The sequence below is a fragment of the Anolis sagrei genome, chromosome 3 (genome assembly GCF_037176765.1).
Source record: "Anolis sagrei isolate rAnoSag1 chromosome 3, rAnoSag1.mat, whole genome shotgun sequence".
In the NCBI taxonomy this organism is placed as follows: Eukaryota; Metazoa; Chordata; class Lepidosauria; order Squamata; family Dactyloidae; genus Anolis; species Anolis sagrei.
Genome location: NC_090023.1, coordinates 237,913,069 through 237,933,022, shown reverse-complemented (window position 1 = coordinate 237,933,022; position 19,954 = coordinate 237,913,069). Strand labels below are relative to the sequence as shown.

The window sequence follows — 19,954 nt, the reverse complement described above, 5'->3', positions numbered from 1 at the left end:
ACTCCGGAAGCCTATCCGCTGGTCACCAACCGTCTAAAGTCTCATTGGGGTCATAGCAATATTAGTTAATTTACCATCATTATCGTATACGGGTAGTCGTATAATATCAACTAGCACCATCCGGTAGTCCTTGTTGTCATTGTCATCATTGTAATAAGAACGATTTATTGCACTTAGGCGCCTGCCATCTGCTGCTAGATTGCATCAGCACTTTCACCTCTACCCTCTCCCTCTGTGCCGCACTTTATACTGCTAAGTAGAGCACTTTAGACCTAGCACATGTTCATGGGCCTTGAATGTGTGTTGCTGCTAAGTAATTTCGATCATCCTTGCTCATTGACGGACTGCTCCCGAAATTTTTGCACTTTAAGGACCTTAAGAACTGGCACTTTAAAACCTGGCGATATTTGCACCTCAAGAACTGGCTAGATTGATACCATCATCCGAATCGCCACTACCCATGTGGTCCCCTGCCCCCCTTTGGATACTGTTTACGCTGCTCTGGTGCGGTGGAGGGGGCGGAGGAGGAGGTGGTCCGGAGCCTGGGATTAAGAGGGTGGCGGGGAGGGGGGAGGAGGGGAAAGGGGGATGCTGGCAAGAACTAACAAGCTTAACAACAAGCATAGGAGAAAACACTCTTACGACTCACAACTGCGGCATGGAGGGGGGGAGATGTTCCATTAGCCGAGGGGCCCCCATAGAGGTCGTGGTGGGAAGGAGGAGATGCGGGAGAAGGAGACCCCGAATTCGGCCTAATTCGGACCGCTTGCCCAAATTAACTATTCCAAATAGGTCTCCTAAGGTAATTTGGTGTAACCAGGTGAGCGGGCCCTCTGGCTTGAAGGTGGTGTTGTTGAACGCCAGATCTGTCAACGGAAAAACAACTTGGATTCAGGACTTAATCCTGGAGGAGCGGGCAGATCTGGCGTGCATCACGGAGACCTGGCTGGATGAAGCGGGGGGCGTAAACCTCTCCCAGCTTTGTCCTCCAGGGTTCTCCGTGCAACACCAACCCAGAGCCGGAGGACGGGGAGGCGGGGTCGCAGTGGTCTACAGAGATTCCATCCATCTAACCAGGAGCCCCATCCCGCAGACCACAAATTTTGAATGCGTCCACCTGAGGGTGGGTGACCGGGACAGAATAGGGATTCTGCTAGTGTACCGTCCACCTCGCTGCACTACAGTCTCCCTACCTGAGCTAGCGGGGGTTGTCTCGAGCCTGGCGGTGGAGTCCCAGCGGCTCCTTGTGCTGGGGGACTTCAACATCCATGCCGAGGCAACCCTCACAGGTGCGGCTCAGGACTTCATGTCTGCCATGGCAACCATGGGGCTGTCCCAGCAAATAACTGGCCCCACCCACTGCGCTGGACACACATTGGACTTGGTTTTCTGCCAGGGCTGGGAGCAGGGTGGCGGTGTGGAGGAGTTGTCCATCTCTCCGTTGCCGTGGACCGACCACTTCCTGATTAGATTTAGGCTCGCTGCGGCCCCTAACCTCCGCAAGGGTGGAGGACCCATTAAGATGGTCCGCCCCAGGAGGCTTATGGATCCGAACGGATTCCTGACGGCTCTTGGGGAGTTTCCCGCCACCATGGTAGGTGATAGTGTCGAGGCCTTGGTCGCTCTCTGGAATGGGGAGATGACCAGGGCTATTGACAAGATCGCTCCGGAACGTCCCCTCTCGAGTAACCGAGCTAAACCAGCCCCTTGGTTCACTGAGGAGCTGGCAGCGATGAAGCGAAAGAAGAGGGTTCTAGAGAGCGTGTGGCGATCGGACCCAAGCGAGTCAAACCGAACACGGTTTGTGTCCTTTTTGAGGGCATATGCCGCGGCAATAAAAGCCGCAAAGAAAATTTTCTTCGCGGCTACTATTGCGTCTGCAAAAAACCGTCCGGCGGAGTTGTTCCGGGTTGTTAGAGGTCTTTTAACTCCCCCTACGGGTGGGAGCCCTGACAACTCGGCAGCGCGCTGTGAAGCATTTGCTCGGTTCTTCGCAGACAAAGTCGCTTTGATCCGCGCTGGGCTGGACGCCACATTAGATGCAGTCTCTGTGGATGTGACACAAGCACCTGCTTGTCAGATTTTGTTGGATTCTTTTCAGTTTGTGAAACCCGAGGATGTGGACAAGATACTTGGAGGAATGAGACCCACCACGTCCATCCTAGACCCCTGCCCATCCTGGCTTCTGAAGGAGGCCAGAGGGGGATTGGCCGAGTGGGTAGCGGTGGTGGTTAATGCCTCCCTTCGGGAAGGCAAGATTCCAGCGAGCCTAAAACAGGCTATTATAAAGCCGCTGTTGAAGAAACCATCACTCGACCCCACTAAATTGGACAACTTTCGGCCTGTTTCCAATCTCCCCTTCTTGGGCAAAGTCATGGAAAGCGTGGTGGCCTCACAACTCCAGGTATTCTTGGGAGACACGGATTATCTGGATCCGGCACAGTCTGGTTTCAGACCGGGACATGGTACCGAGACGGTCTTGGTCGCCTTAGTGGATGATCTGCGCCGGGAGCTAGAAAGGGGGAGTGTGTCCCTGTTGGTGCTCCTGGACCTCTCAGCGGCCTTCGATACCGTCGACCACGGTATTCTTCTGGGGCGCCTTGCAGAGATGGGTCTTGGGGGCACTGCTCTGCAGTGGCTCCGGTCATTTCTGGAGGGTCGCACTCAGAAGGTGTTATTGGGGGACTCCTGTTCAACGCCGCAGCCGTTGACCTGTGGCGTTCCTCAGGGTTCCATCTTGTCCCCCTTGCTGTTTAACATCTACATGAAGCCGCTGGGTGAGATCATCCGGAGTTTCGGAGTGCGGTGTCATCTGTACGCAGATGATGTCCAGCTCTGTCACTCCTTCCCACCTGCTACTAAGGAGGCCGTCGAAGTCCTGAACCGGTGCCTGGCCGCTGTAATGGTCTGGATGAGGGCGAACAAACTGAAATTAAATCCAGACAAGACAGAGGTACTCCTGGTCAGTCGCAAGGCCGAACAGGGTATAGGGTTACAGCCTGTGCTGGACGGGGTCGCACTCCCCTTGAAGGCACAGGTTCGCAGCTTGGGTGTGACCTTGGATTCATCGCTGAGCCTGGAGCCTCAGGTTTCAGCGGTGACCAGGGGAGCATTTGCACAGCTTAGGCTCGTGCGCCAGCTGCGCCCGTATCTTGGGAAGTCTGATTTGGCCACGGTGGTACACGCTTTGGTCACATCCCGCCTCGACTACTGCAACGCTCTCTACGTGGGGCTGCCCTTGAAGACGGCCCGGAAGCTTCAGCTAGTCCAACGCGCGGCAGCCATGTTGTTAACGGGAGCTGGACGCAGAGAGCATACAACGCCTCTGCTGTCCCAGCTCCACTGGCTGCCGATTTGCTACCGGGCCCAATTTAAGGTGCTGGTGTTATCCTACAAAGCCCTAAACGGTTCCGGCCCAAAATACCTTGCAGACCGCATCTCGGCCTATGAGCCCACGAGGGCCTTGAGATCTTCCGGGGAGGCCCTTCTCTCGGTCCCGCCTGCCTCTCAGGCACGTCTGGCGGGGACGAGGGAGCGGGCCTTCTCGGTGGTGGCCCCCCGGCTGTGGAACACTCTCCCTGTTGAAGTTAGACAGGCGCCCTCCTTGATGGCCTTTCGTAGGGGCCTGAAAACATGGCTCTTCGAGCAGGCCTTCAACTGAGTGTAGTTGAATTGACACTGGAATGAACTAGGACTACGATTTTTGGCTATGACCCCAGGACTTGACGAAGCGGATTTTTAGTATAAGTATATGTTATGTTGTATCTGTCTGGTTTGTGCTGTCTTGATTCGCTGTATACTGTCTTCTTGTTGCTGTTCACCGCCCCGAGTCGCCCCCGGGCTGAGAGGGGCGGTCAATAAATGCAAGAAATAAATAAATAAATAAATAAATTTACATGTGCTAATTTAAAACATTCGAAATCATTATGATATTGAAATATGGTTCTTTTCGGTCTGTCTTCTAGGTTTTACTTATTTATGGGCAACTTGAAGATCCTAGCTTCTCCTTCAGCTTGCTTTCTGTCCTACTACAACCACTGGTGTGTTTGGTGAAGACACAGGAGAAAGCGTTCTTGGTGGCTGCTCCCAAGTTGTGGAATGTCCTCCCATGATAAACTCATTTGGTATCTCTGGTTTATGAGCAGGCAAATAATTTTTCATTTAGGCCTTTTCATTTGGAACTTAACCCTACTGTGGCAGAAGGATCATTTGACAGAGTTTGTTAATTTTTTTAATCATGTTTAATATGCCTTAGAACTTTTTATGTAACTTTTTAATAGAATGTTCTATTTCATTTTTAATTAGCTATACTTATCAATATATATATTAGTCTTCTTAGGTAATAATGGGAGAAAGGCAGGAAAATATGCTTAGGATTCCTTATCTTGGAACCAGATGTGGCCTGGAGAGACCATCAGACAGCAGTGTTGTTGAAATAGAGGGTTGTCCCTTGTGTAAAAGGCATATGGCCATCAAAGATAAAGAACATTGTAGAAGAAAACTAATAGAAGCAGACAGCTCTTCTTTTTCCTCTCAAGGGAACCTTCCTTGAGTTTAACTGAGAGTTTGAATTCCTTGAGAGCTTCATGAGTTTCCCAAGAGCTTAACATGCTCCTCCAGGCAAACATTTCATTGTGATCATTCCACCTTTAGTTATTTATCTGCAGACCTCAATTGAAAACTGAAATACCAGGACTGATCTTTCTTTGTTTCTTCTTTTACTATCATTTTGATATTGAGATTCTGTTCTTCCAAACTGCTCGCATTATTATCACATCCTTAAAACTTAGCGTGGCAAGTGTGTTTTCTAAAACTGAAAAATACACCATAAGATGTCAAAGAAAATAGTAATACTTTTTGCAATACAAAAGAGCATTCATGTCATCCATCCTCCACTCCCATCAAAATAAGACATTCTACAGTGATGAAACTCCAAGATAAAATGAGACAGGACAGCTTTAAGAGGCAAACAGGAAGTTGTAACCAGAATCCAGCTGAATTCTGAGCTGTGGCAGTGTGCCGAGAGGCTGCAAATACAGCAGATGTGTTTGTTGTGAATTTAAATGCTGTCTAGACTTTCTTTTACCAAAGCAGTCATTTGGGCTTTAACCTGTGGAGTTTTCTTAGCCTGGCATTTTTCAACTAACTCTGCAAAGTGTCCATAAAGCAGTGCAAATAAACAGAGATGAAATGGAGAAGTCAAGGAACCTGAGGTCGGTGAAAAATGAGGACCAGTTTTATCATCAGGGTGCGGTGGAGTTGTTGGTTTTCAACTTTTTGCTCATCCTTACAATACTCACCATTTGGCTGTTTAAAACCCACCGATTTCGCTTTTTGCATGAAACTGGAGGCGCTATGGTTTACGGTGAGTGTTTCAGTACCTTGGTATTTTAAAGTTGTTGCATGATATGTATAATTAGACACTTGAGCTGAAGTGTTGACAAAACCCTGAGCAAGGGGAAATGCATTAATTTAAAAGTCACAAGTTCAGTGAACTGTGCAATAAAATAACAAATGCAGCTCATCATATTTTTCTTTCTTCCTCGCCCATTGTTGAAATAATAGCTAAGGGATAACATGTCAAAAAAGTAAATGTCATGAGCGGACTGCCAACATAATGGGTGTTATGGAGCATGTTAGATCTTTGAAACTCTTGTTTGTTTCCTGAAAGTACCGGCCTGGTCTAAAGAGATTATATTTCTTGGGATAATGGTGAAATCTATCTACCAATATGCCAGATGGCAGCACACTGAGACTTTATTAGAAGCAGAGAGAATTCTCCCGAGCAAAGCTTCACTCTGATGTAGTTTCAGAAAGCTGAATATTTGTATTGTTTTTGCTGGGAACTTGGGAGAAAAAATAAAAAGACAAGCAGGCTGTGAAAAATGAAACTCTCCGACTGCTGTCAGCAGAGTTTAACCCCATTTTATCTCTTTTTTAAAAAAAAATGTGGATTTCCTGAGTTTGATTTCCTGAGCTATGTGTCAGAAGAACCTTCTGCAAACCTCACAGCTAGGAAACCACATACTAAGTAAAAATGTGCTATATATCACAGTATGAAAAGGGTTTAGTTTTTTTCTTTTTTTGTCTTTGTACTTGCATTTATGTCACTTGGGAGAAGAAGAAAAATAGTGTGCAAACAGCCACGTAGTACTCCCATTTCTCAGGTCTCAACGTTCCTATTGAAATGGATAGAAGCAAGTAGTTTGCAGACAATAATTTATACTTGCAATGTACATGTATGTTGCAGTTTTAAGGAAATCATCAACATTTATGCTGATCCCTATTTTATGTGCTAAAGCTTTGTCAATCTTTAAAAACAGTGACTTATAGATATAACATCATCAGTGAGCTTTGCTCCTGCAAACTAGCATAGAGGTTTTTTTTTTTTTTTCATGTCAGGAACAACTTGAAAAGCTGCATGTCACTTCTGGTGTGAGAGAATTGGCCATCTGCAAGCACATTGACCAGGGATCACCCGGTTGTTTTACCACCCTGTTGGAGGCTTCTCTCATGTCTCTGCATGAGAAGCTGGAGCTGATAGATGGGAGCTCACCCTTCTCTCCAGATGCAAACCGTGGAACTTTTGGTCAGTACTCCTGCTGGCACAAGGGTTTAACACATTGAGCCACCAGGGGCCCCAGCATAGTGGTCATCTTCATCAGTTATTCTGCTGCCAGTATTGGTATGGTACATATACATATACATATACATATACATATACATACATACATACACACACACACACACATATATATATATATATATATATATATATATATATATATATCAAATATACCAATCAAAATTGTTTAAGAAAACAGGCAATTGAGCAAGGCAAGAATGGATTGACATAGAAAATTCTATGCTAACAGAGGACCATTGAGGTAATCAGACAAGCCCTATTAAGCCCATCATGGCCATTTATTTGAGCAGAGATTAAAGTGAGAGGTTGGACCAGCTAGGTAGGACTAGATACCTTGGCAGCTCAGCAGAGTCAGCCCTGGTTACTGCCTGTGTAGGAGACTGCCAATGAATACCAGGTGTTCTGGGCTACATTTCAGACAAAGGCACCCATAAGTATTTCTTATAGAAGAAAACCATATAATAAACCAATAATAATAAAACTTTGTTTTTAATCTGCCCTATCTCCCCAAGGGGACTCAGGATGGCTTCAAGTAAAAACATTTATGAGATCAATCTGAGTCCACGGGCAGCTTGAACACACATGCGTGTGGCCAGATAGACAGAGGCCATTAAGAAAAACATGCAAGGACACAATATGAGTAGGGATTTTCGGCCATGTGTATCGGTTCTTCCTCATCATCCACACAGTATTGTTTTGTTCTAATTTTCTTGATATGCATTTTAATATATTATGTTTTAATTGTTCTGGTGGGCTTGGCCCCATGTAAGCCGCCTTGAATCCCTTCGGCAAGATGGAGGAGAGGTATAAAAATAAAGTTGTTGTTATTATTTTACTGACACAAATGCAGTATGTCACAGCAAACGAAATATATATGCTGGATTTCGTATCACAAAATCACAAGTCGAACACTTCCCAAGCGTCTAGGACTGTGTGATATATTTTCGAATGATACACACAGATCCAAGTAAGGTGGCCTTTTGCAGTTGACAGATTGTGATTTTGTCAATTTTTATTGTTTCCAAATGCTGGCTGAGATCTTTTGGCATGGCACCCAGTGTGCCAATGACCACTGGGACCACCTGTACTCGTTTACGCCAGAGCCTTTGCAGTTCGATTTTGAGGTCCTGATAAAGGCTGAGTTTTTCCTGTTGTTTTTCCTTAATGTGACTGTCACATAGTATGACGACATCAATAATCCAAACTTTTTTCTTTTCCACAATTGTGATATCTGGCATATTGTGTTCCAAAACTTTGTCAGTCTGGATTCGGAAGTCCCACAGTATTTTTGCGTGTTTATTTTCCACTACTTTTGCAGGTTTATGATCCCACCAATTCTTTACTGCTGGTAGGTGGTTCTTGTGACATAATTCCAATGAATCATTTGGGCCATAGAGTTGTGCCTCTGTTTGTAGTCCATCTGTGCGATTTTCTTGCAACAGCTGAGGATATGGTCCATGGTTTCATCAGCTTTCTTGCACAGTCTGCATTTTGGGTCATTTGCTGATTTTTCGATCCTGGCCTTAATTGCATTTGTTCTGATGGCTTGCTCCTGGGCTGCAAGAATCAGGCCTTCTGTCTCCTTCTTCAGTGTTCCATTTGTGAGCCATAACCAGGTCTCCTCCTTGTCAACTTTTCCTTCAATTTTGTCAAGGAACTGCCCATGCAATGCTTTTTTGTGCCAGCTGTCAGCTCTGGTTTGTAGTGCAGTTTTCTGGTACTGATTTTTTGTCTGCTGTGCTTTGAGAAGTTTCCTTTTACTGACTTCAGTTAAAATCAATTAATTCAATTAGTTCAATAATAATAATAATAATAATAATAATAATAATAATAAATACCCTTGCATTGATGAAATATAGTCATACAACTAGTTAAGAACTTAAAAAGAAAGATTGGAAAAAACAGAGAAGGGGACATATTGTTCCAAGATATTTCAGAATGAAATGTTGCAGCAGGTGCTGGGAATTTCCAGAAAATGGTCCAAGACAACAGAAGTGCCCTTAATGCATCTGATGGAATTGTTGAATTTGCAATGTGATACAAATTGCTTTGGTAGATTTTTCTTTATTAAAAAATATTGTAAAAGCGTTAGTGTATTCATAATGTTTAGTAGTTGCATCTATGTTCCTATTTTGCAACCCGTAAAATATTAATGAACTCTATTGGGCCATTTCACCATTATCAACAGCCATTAGCACTTGTACTTTTTTTTCTTTTTTTTTTTTGCACTAGGGAGTCTTTACAACCTTCAATCTCCTTGCACTTTAGCTATATCATGAGTTGTTTCTGACATTAATCTGAAGAAGCTTCTAAATAAATTTACAGAATGTAGTACAAACCATCATGCTTGATCATCTATCACTTTTGAGAATCAGCGTGATCAATCTAAATGTTATGATTTAAATAAACTGATATGATAAATTAGTAAACATTAGTATATAGGTTATATTATGAGTAATGTTTGAATCCTCCCCACAAAAAATAGCATCTTTCATCAGTGGCTAAGGCTGATGGGAAATGTAGCACCATCTGGAGGCCCTTATTGCTACCCTGCATACAAAAGGAATGAGAATTACGTAATTTTAAATTGGACAGGATAGCAATGAGTGAGAGCTCATTATGACACTTTTTCCTATTCAGACACAGTAAGAGGAGCTAGGTATTTCATATGTATAGGAGCAGAAATTTGTGTTGTTTGCAACATAATCTAATTTAAATAATTTGCATTTCCGGGACTATTACATGAACATGAACTCAATCAGACTTCTAGATTGTTGTATGGTTTCCGGGCTATATAGTCATGTTCTAGCAGCATTTGCTCCTGATGTTTTGCTTGCATCTGTGGTTGGCATCTTCAGAAGATGCTGCTAGAACACATACAGCCTGGAAACCACACAACATTCCAATGATTCTGGCTATAAAACCCTTTGACAAAACTTCTAGTCAAATTGTTGCCATATTACTCTGATCTTTACAATGAAATTATTAAAGTGAAATAAGTGTGCATAGAAAACATTAGAGAGTTTTGCATGTGAACATGAATACATTAGAGAACAAAGTATACACATTTTCATGAATATGAAAACACACACTATTTTATTCACACATTAAAAAGAAAACATCCCCAAAAGATTAAGACTTATGTGTGGATAATAGTTGCTAACTATTAAGGGATTTTAATTTGCCATTCTAACTCGCTTGTTCATTCATAGGACTAAACTGTGGTCAAGAATATGGGTGTGTACATTCCCAAATATTGGCACGGATCTGGCCACTAAAGTCCTTTGGAACTAGAAATGAAGAGTTCTGTAATCATTCCATTGAAAACAGTTACAAAGCTACCATGACTGACAGTTCTTATTCTTGGAGCTCTGGAATGGCACTCAGTGGAACTGATGCACATATAGAAATCCTCTGGCATGTGCCAATGTTTGGGGTCAGACACTACATGCATACCAACATCCTTGCCCCTAGTTAGACCTTAAATACAAGCAAGCAAGTGCCTCTCTCCTAACCTCCTATGGTCCAAATTTCAGATGTATTTATACTGATTAAAGAACAACTATTTAACTGAAGGGATATATTTTCTCCAGACATAATACTGATCAGACTGTCTGTGATTGAGGATACATTGAATCTGTGTTGTTGTGGGGCTAAACTGTTGTAGGCATCCCAGTGAAGTGAACTATAATAAGCTTATAATAATGATGGGATTTTCCTAGCGTATGATGCAGCCAAAGCAAACATCCCTGCTCACATGGATGAAAATGTGCTGATTGCGGACTAAGATACTGTCATATAGATTTGTAATCACATTCTTACTACAGATTATAACTGGGAAGTTCATGTATGCTTGAAATTTTGAAACAGGAAGGAACAGATACAGTCTTTTCAAAGTTCAAATCTGTAACTTATCAACCACAATCTGAGCATGAGAAAGAAGTTCAGCTTTTCATTTAGAAGTGGAATGCTTGCACTCTGTCAAAGTCAAGATGGAAAAGCACATCTGGGAATCACTTCCAACTCCTATACAGATACTAGAGTTAAACATCTGATTTGCAGTTATACAAATTTGGAAGTAAATTGTTCACTGAGGTCAGATGCTATACTTTATTGTCATAAAAACTGTAGGCTATGACTGGCTTGACTCTGAAGGAGCTGGGGGTGAAGACCTCCTGAACTGGCTCTAGCATGGGCTGGTCCAGGAGGTCACGAAGAGTCGGAAGTGACCTGTGCCGTCACACCCAGACCCTATAAAGATAAAACTAAGATGTGCCTCTCTCTTTGTCTGGGCGGACCGTGGGGGTCTTTCTTTAGAAGCTTGAGATTCCCAGCAACTGAGGCTACTACAGGTTTTGAACACCAAAACAGAATATTTATTTCCCAAAGTCTTTGCAGACTTGGCACAGCTTGTCAAAGTTACAAACAAAACAGTCAATTGGTGAAACCATAGAGATGATTTTTCTTTCCTTTCCTTCAGTTACTGAGGCAACTTTTCCCCAAATGGTAGAAAATATTCTGGGATCCTTTCACCCTAATCTTGAGCTGCTATGGTTAGAAAAGACAGGTTTTTCCCGATCTATAGCTCAAAGTTACCCTTGTCTGATGTTGCTGAATTAGAACCAATACCGATAGTGATGGATTTGATCTTAGAATGGGTGCATTTACTGAATATAGTCCTGCATTTTGTGGCTATAGTGAAAGTGGGACACTCTCTTATTCTGAATGAAACTTAAATTCACTTGTATGTTTAGCAATATTAAAAGTAATTGGCAAACAAAATATTGCTTTTAGCACTGTTGAGCATCAATACTGTTAGATCACAAATAGAGCTCTTTTTTCAGCTTGCAGAGGACAAATAAAATATTCTTCATCCATTTTTTTTAAAAAAAGATTGTCCATCAAGATATGTTGGTGTATTGTGAGAGCATTACACCTAATTCTGAAGTCACACTAAATCACTAAATTTCAAAAGTATTTCATACTCGAAAGAAGTCAGAAATATTTATTTATTTCATACACTTGTACCCCGGCCTTCTCACCCCTGAGGAAGGACTCAGGGCAGCCTCATAGCAAGCACCATTTGGTACCATCACAATCATAAAAACATTCAACAAATTCATTAAAACAACATTAAATAAACAGTTGTTAAAAACACGGCAGTTAAAACCAAAGTCCAGGTCAGTTCATTGTCACTTCAAATTGCTTATGTATTCTTCTCAGAAATATGTGCTTTCATGAAGGTGTGCTAAGAAGTAAAGAACAGAGTAGAATGAAAGTATTAACAAATATATAAATCTATCAGTAGATTAAAATAATTAGTAACCCTTGTTTTATGTCATTAAATTGTGCTTCGCATTTCCTTTCTATCAGAGATGAATATGGTTACCCCTCTGGGAAATGTGGGAAGATAATAGTAGAGGCGTATGGCTTCCTTTTTATGTAAAAAGTATACTCGTATTAGTAGGTAAACTTCCCATATCACTTCTTGCTACTTTCTGTTTCTTCAGACACTTGCCAAATTACTTGCATCGCTGCAGGTAAATGATTTAAGGTCCAATCTACAACTAGAGTAAACCCAATCAAACTCCACAGAACTTCCATTTGAGTAGGCATATACTAAGTTGGAAAGGACAGGAACAGACTTTTCTTCTCCTCAATGGTATGCCTCTGTTTGTTTTAAAATATGCAAACACAAGGAGCTGTCATATAGCAGTGAACCTATTTGCCTGTTTTGCACTTTTTGGTTTTCTCTGCCTGGTTCTCCAGCACTATCCTTAGCTGATCCTTTTAACTGGTGATGCCAGGGATGACTAGGGCCTATGTATATTCTGATACTGAGCAAATTGATACCCTGCATTTCTTATGTGAAGGGCAAACATGTTGGTACATGTTGGTAGGCTTAAAAGTTATCTCATTATATTTAGTTCTTTGAGGAAAGGTGGCAAGATGTACAAAAACACACACAAATAAAAAGATATTAAGAGAAACATTCTGCAGTATGATTGTGAGTTTTAGAAATGAAAAATAGCAAATCTATACTAGGTTGTCCTCTGAACTTCAAAAGAGCTACCCAAAATGCTAAACCTGTTTGGGAGATAGGATTCAGTACCTTGGACAGCATCTTTCAGGTGTGGAATAAAATCTAATAACCAGAGTGAATTCACTACTCAACTCATAGAAGCCACAGCCACTACTGACAAAAACTAAATGTTTTTTTAAAACTGAATTTGAGTTGAAAACTTGGAAAGTTTCATTCACAGTCAGAAGTTATGTAAAAAAATATTGAGGCATATTCAAACTAAATTAGCAGAGGATTTGAAATACATTTTCATAAGGGCCCACATTAAGCCATGACAGCCAGAGATTCTTACTTTTGGCCTTAATGTTCAGCTCTAGTAGTCCTATTGACGGTCTTAATACCATAGCCAGCGTTCCTTGATTTGATTTTCTCTTTACATTATTTATTGGATGTGACACTTGCCATTTCCCCAAGAGCCAAACTAAATGTGATGGGCAAATCACTTGTATTGTCTGATCTATGTGTCCCACTCACACAGTAAATGGCAAGACAGCTATTAGCTCTGCAGTAGAGCTTTCGCATATATAAGGCCCCAATTCCCATTTCTGACGTCTTCAGTCTTAACAGCTCAGTTAGCAGGAGGCAAGAAAAAATTTTGCTTGGGAGAGGTTTGGAAGAGGTGTCAAAAGTAGCTCACAGCCCAATTTTTAAATAATTCTAGTATCAGAAAGTTATACATTTTGCACTTAATCATCCACTAAAAGTACACAAATATTTGACTAGTACTTGCTGCAGTGAATGCATTCAAATAATATTGTGGATCACTAATTACATCAATGAATTGTGGCATGTTTTGGATTATTCAAAATTGGTTTCATTTTGTTACATTTTTATATTACTCGATTTAATAGCAATCTTTTCTAAAATAACCAGTATTATATCTCTTATTGTATCTCTTAATATAAGACTCTCAAAATAAAAATAGCTTATTGATGTTTGTAATATGTGATTTTAATATGTGATAAGATAAAAAGATTAAATTTAAAATAGTTAATTCAGATAGAAAAGCTGGGTTGGATCCAAAGATGTCCTGGCGGAAGATATGCTGCTGATGCCACTATTTGCAAGGGTTAGTGCAGACAAATAATCAGAATTATTGTCAGAAATGCACAGAGGCTTATGTGCATACCTTCTCATATTAATCATGGGCAGATTTATGACAAGCCAAATATTGTGATTCCAGACTCATTGTCGTCATTGGTACTATTGCTGTTGTTATGAGCTTTCAATTAATTCTGATTTATTCTAGGGATTTTCTTGTCAAGATTTATTTGAAGGAGATTTATCATTGCCTTTCTCTGAGGCTGAGAAACCATGACTTGCACAAGATCAACCAACTAGGTCTCAATAATCAGCTATTTTAACTGCATACTGTAGCTTTTGTTGGCATAGGACCTTTAAAGAAGAATAAGTAGAAAACACATAATCCAGATTATAATAATATATCTGTGTGGTATAGTTTTAGAGAACATTCTGCACTGCTTTGGAACATGCTGTTCTAGTTTGCTGTAGATGACACATGAGGTGTCATTAACAGAATTCAGGTGATAGAAATGAACTAGTCTCATACAGGTAATAATAATAATAATAACAACAACAACAACAACAACAACCTAATTTTTATACCCCACCTCCATCTGCCCGAAGGGACTCGGGGCGGCTTACAAAGGGACAAGCCCAGAAAGCACAGAGTTAAAACGTAATGCAATAAAATAAAAACAAAACACAACTAAAAAGAACCATATCACAATAAAACATAACATCATGAAAACAGTACAATGGGAGCAATGTAAGTGCTGAATTCAGAGGGCTCCGAGTTTGTGCAAAATTCCTAGATAGAGTTAAGGGAAAGTGCAAAATTCAGTGGCAGAGATGGGAGAGTAATGTCCTTGGGCTTTATAAATGTCAGGATTGTAGAGTGGAGGGCCATGCTAAAGTGCCAGAACTTAGATATTAAAGGGCCAATTCTTTGGAATTGCCTAATCAAAGGCACAATGGAATATCCATGTTTTTAGGTTCTTGCGGAGGGAGGATAGGGTAGATGACGGTCAGATCTCCCTGAGAAGAGGTACTCTAAAGATACCAACCAACCCTCACTAAAATGGATATCATGGACAGTGAGAAGGTTAATGGAATTTCAAGGAGCTGGATCCAGATAAGAAGGTACTGCTGCTCATGTTACTGATGATTCAATATGCAGGAGGACACTGTATGACTTTCCCCAAATAGAAACACCAAAAGTAGAAGGTCATTTTTATTCAGTTTTCTTTAGTCAAATAAATGTGTTTCAAATGGGTTAGGGTTTCAAGAACTATCTCTAACTAGTGTGATGGTTATTAACCATACCAGCTGAGAAAAATGGCACCCACAGTTTATCCCATTTGAAGGATGGTAGATTGAAGAAGGATGGTCTACAGCAAGGGCAAAGGATGTGTTGCAAAAAAGAGATGCTATATTGACTTGCCAGCAACAAAAACAACTACATTTTAGGACTTTATGCTAACTGTCCTTCATCATGTTTTTAGTGACATTTCTTCTCTATTTTTGTCTTTAGGTCTTATCATGGGATTAATTTTACGGTATGCTACAGCACCATCTGATTTTGCAAAGGGGATTGTCTATGGCTGCGAGAAGCTCGAAGCTGGTTTGCCCACTTTACTTGTCAACATAACAAATCAAGTGTATGAGTATCAGTACAAAAGGGAAATCAGCCAGCATAATGTCAATTCACACCAAGGCAATGCCATGCTACAAAAGGTAAAGTGATTGTGAGGTAGATAAGTTCACATTATCATTTCTGTTCAACATCAGCACGATTTAAGTTTGGTACAAGAAGTTTTTCAACTGAATGAGGTTTTCCTAGACTTCCAGAAAACATATGAATGAGAAAGAAATGATCCTTTGCATTTAACCCCACTCCCCACCTTATCACATCACCCAACTTATCACTCCCCCCCCCCATTGTAGCAAAGGCAACACTTCACTTTCACCACGAAACCTGACCTGAAGTAGATGTGCAACATGTAATGGACTCTGTGCGAAAAGGGCAAGGAAGTGGCTTACGACAGGCAAATCAGCCCATATGACAATGTTATATTTTAAATGTGATAAAAGTCTACGTTACTTCTATGCAAAATAATGATTCTATAAACACATCTATCATAATTTTTGATTAAACACTATGATTATGCAATGCACACCTAGAGAGAAAGTAATACTTTCTCATAGTTTTTCATTCCAAATTGTTGTTTCAAATTATTTCTAATTTACGAGAACCCTACAGTGAACCCATCATGGGTTATTTGTTCAGAGAGGGCTTGTCTTTGTGTCCCTCTAAGGCTTGAGAGTGTATGACTTGCCCAAGGTCACCCAGCGGCTTTCTATGGCCAAGCGGGGATTCGAACCCTAGTCACCAAGATCACAATGCAATGCTGAAACCACTATACCACACTGGCTCTACCATCCCAAATATTTGCAGAGAAATCAAATTGTGTCCAGTGCAACTATCAAGGGGACAGGTATTCTCACAATTGTGGAATATGGATGTAAGAACTCTCTGTAAAGGAGCGTCATTTTGGTTTGAAGAACTCCTGAGTCTATTGCACTTCACATATGAAAGAGGACAATTTCTAAACAGGACACTTACATGAAAATTGCAAGTGCAATTTTGCTTTAAAAGCTATTTGAACTTACTTTTTTCCTAGTGAAAAAAGCTAAAGTTGAATAAAGAAATCACAAGAGCTTTGAAATGTTCAACAAATAAAGCATCTTTGTCAAGATATCTTTGCAAAAGGCATAAACTTTCAAAGCTTGTTTATCCTTCATTCTAGTACATTTAGCCAAATGAAACAGACAGAGCCATCTCCTACCAATGTTGTCCGTGAAGTATTCAGAGGCATGCTGCCTCGGATCCAGGAACTAAAATATAATTCTCATGTCAAACAAGCATTAATAATCTCAATCCCTGTGAATCTCTCTTTCAAAGCCATTGGGAGTAATGGTCATCTCCATATTTTGTGATTGTGGATTCCATATTTTAGAACTTCTCTTCCACCAACTCCTAGTTGCCAAGCAAGCAGTAAAATAATAGTGGTTGTTGTAGGTTTTTCGGGTTGTATGACTATGTTCTAGATGCATTTTCTCTTGATATTTCGTCTGCATCTGTGGCAAACATCCTCACAACCTCTGAGGATGTTTGCCACAGATGCAGATGAAACGTCAAGAGAAAATGCATCTAGAACATAGTCATACAACCCGAAAAACCTACAACAACCCAGCCATGAAAGCCTTCAACAACACAGTAAAATAATATTTGGATGACTAAGTAATGTGCAGTGTAATAAAAAGGAAGCCAGCTGCTGAATGAAGCTTGAAATGATTTGGATATAGTGCTAAATTATAGTTTCCCTCTAAACAAAGTTCATACACAGGAAGCAATCCAAAGAGTCTGGACACTGTCCTACACATTGCTATATAACTTATTTAGCATATGCTACATAATCCTATATGGTATTGATATAGTTTCATGGCTAAGTATGATGAATATTGCTTTTGATCACAAATTGCTGAGAACTACACTGGAAGAAGACAATATTCATCAAATCATCTTATGGTTTCCCAGAGGCTTCTAGTTAGAACAAACATGCAAATAAGTAGTTCTTCAGATGGTGTTAGACTCAAGCTTCCATCACTCCCAGTCAGCTTAGGCAGTGGTGAGAAATGCTGTAACTATAGTCCAACAACTTCTGAAGATCTACATGATTCTTACCCACGAATTAGAGGCTTTGAGAAACAAGAAGTTGGAGCAGGTAGACTTTGATCCTATACCACTCTTCTCATGGTCATAAATGTAATATATTTAATTATGTTCCCCTTTTATGCTTAACAAGGAAGAAGCACAACAAAGCAACCACAACCATATGATTTTTTTTTTGTGGTTAGTTTCTGTAATCCTAAACCTGGCACACTTGCCTTTGCTGAAATTAGTTTTCACTCTGCTGTATTTATGTATAGGAACATATAATGTTATTGCCTTGTTTTGAATAACTACAATGAAATTAGTCCCCTTCCCCAAACAGGCAGGTGCATAAAACCTGCTCACTGATTTAATCCCCAAGTTAATGTGGCATTTGAGACTGTCAGTACGGAAGATTAAATGAAAAAAAAAACTTTCTCCATATTTCCCCCCATAAAGTTGTCAGCACAGCAAAATTTACCACTGGCTATTATTGGCCAGCCAGTTCACATTAGTTTAATAATTCAAAGTAAGCAAAATGCTCAAAAAATGCTGAGCTCTTACTTCCTGTTTATCAAGTTGAACTATCTGTTGGATTTTTAAAAAGGAAGTCAATTTGGAGTCAGGCTGTATTATTACAGAACTAAATAATTCATCCAGGATCATGACCCCATAAAGGAGAGTCTCTTCATTGGAACAAAGGGACTGCAGGCCATTTTGTTAATGACATGCTCCCACTTTTAAAGATATTATTCTAGCAGGATCTACTGGAAATGCAGTGAAATCTAATGACTTGTAAAAATAATATTTGGTTTACAATTTAAACTAACCAGTGGCTAGTGAAACTTTGTAAGATCAGTAGTTCTCACCCTTCCTAATTGCCATGACCCCTTAATACAGTTCCTCATGTTGTGGTGACCCCCAACCATAAAATTATTTTCTTGGCTACTTCATAACTGTCATTTTGCTACTGTTATGAATTGTCATGTAAATATCTGATATGCAGGATGCATTTTCATTCGCAGAATCAAATTTGGCACAAACACCCAGTATGTCCAAATTTGAATACTGGTGGGGTTGCGGGGGGGGGGGATTGATTTTGTCATTTGGGGGTTGTAGTTGCTGGAATTTATAGTTCACCTACAATCAAAGAGCATTTTGAATGGTGGAATTGAACCAAACTTGGCACACAGAACTCCCATGACCAACAGAGAATACTAGAAGGGTTTGTTGGGCATTGACCTTGAGTTTGGGATTTGTAGTTCATCTACATCCAGAGAGCACTGTGGACTCAAACAATGATGGATCTGGATCAAACTTGCCACAAATACTCAATATGCCCAAATGTGAACACTGGTGGAGTTTGGGGACAATAGAACTTGACATTTGGGAACTGTAGTTGCTGGGATTTATAGTTTGCCTACAAAGATCATTCTGAACCCCATCAATGATAGAATTGGGCCAAATTTCCCACAGAGAACCCCCATGACCATCATGTGTTTTCTGATGGTCTTTGGTGACCCCTCTGACATCCCCTCATGCTCCCCCCATGATCCCCCCAGGGGTCCTGACCCCCAGGTGGAAAAACACTGTTAGAAAGAACACAGAAAGCCTAATGATACTGAGGTAGTGATAAATGTATGTGTTGTGGTACCAAAACTATATTAATTCTAACATGACTTGCAGAACTTGTCTTGAAAAAGTCATTAATTCAAAGCCTTAGTCTTCACTTTGTTGAACTAGCCAAGCGTAGAGAAATATATACACATGTTTAGAATTGTAGCTCCTTTTGTGCTTTGTAAAACTAGAAGCAAGGTAACACTATTGAAAAAGATTAAACTAAAAGGTCAAATCCTAGTTGTGAGTCCCCCTAATAAAGTGTTGAAGGAGGCACACCAAGGAAAGGGAATATAGATTATTCTATCACTCCATGGTACATTAAATTCAAGTCAAATCATTGCCCTGCAAATAATTACAGGTTAAGTATCTCATATTCAGAATTCCAAAATCCTCCAAAATCTAAATGCCAGGACCCAGGCAGAGCAACGAGGCAAAACAGCAGCTTAAGGGTTAACTAAGGGTGTTTAATGGCAAATTAACAAGTCAAAGGGCTCTTCTCAGCAGAGCTTGTAAACAAAAGAGCCTGCGGCTTGCAGGAATGTAAACAAAAAGTAACCCAGGCAGTCTGGGCAGCAAAAAGGAAAACTGAAGTAAAGCAGGCAAAACTGTTCATGGTTAGAACGGAACACAGTCAGTTCAAAAATCACAACACAAAAAGCAGAATGAGGAGCGGTCCAAAGTCCACACTGGAGACAGGCAGGAATGTAGAATGGTCAAGACGGTCCAGAGGTCAGGGCAGAAGACAGAACTCACGGTTCCAAGCCAGGCAAAGTAGTCAGCACAATCACGGAAACACGATTCTGGATGCAAGGACTCAAGGCAAGAGTTAACAGCAGGATACACGGGTACACGACGCTTTGAACTCTGCAAC

At 40.9% G+C, this 19,954-nt stretch overlaps 1 protein-coding gene across 1 annotated transcript in view; it reads left to right on the top strand.

Annotated features, from left to right (window-relative positions):
- The first annotated feature begins 4,989 nt into the window (after positions 1-4,989).
- Positions 4,990-19,954, top strand: part of SLC9A9 (solute carrier family 9 member A9) — a 366,051-nt gene continuing 351,086 nt past the window's right edge. The window contains exons 1-2 of the mRNA XM_067465985.1: positions 4,990-5,365; positions 15,283-15,485. Coding sequence (XP_067322086.1) covers positions 5,191-5,365; positions 15,283-15,485 — 378 coding nt within the window. The 5' untranslated portion in view covers positions 4,990-5,190. The remainder of the gene's footprint in view (positions 5,366-15,282; positions 15,486-19,954) is intronic.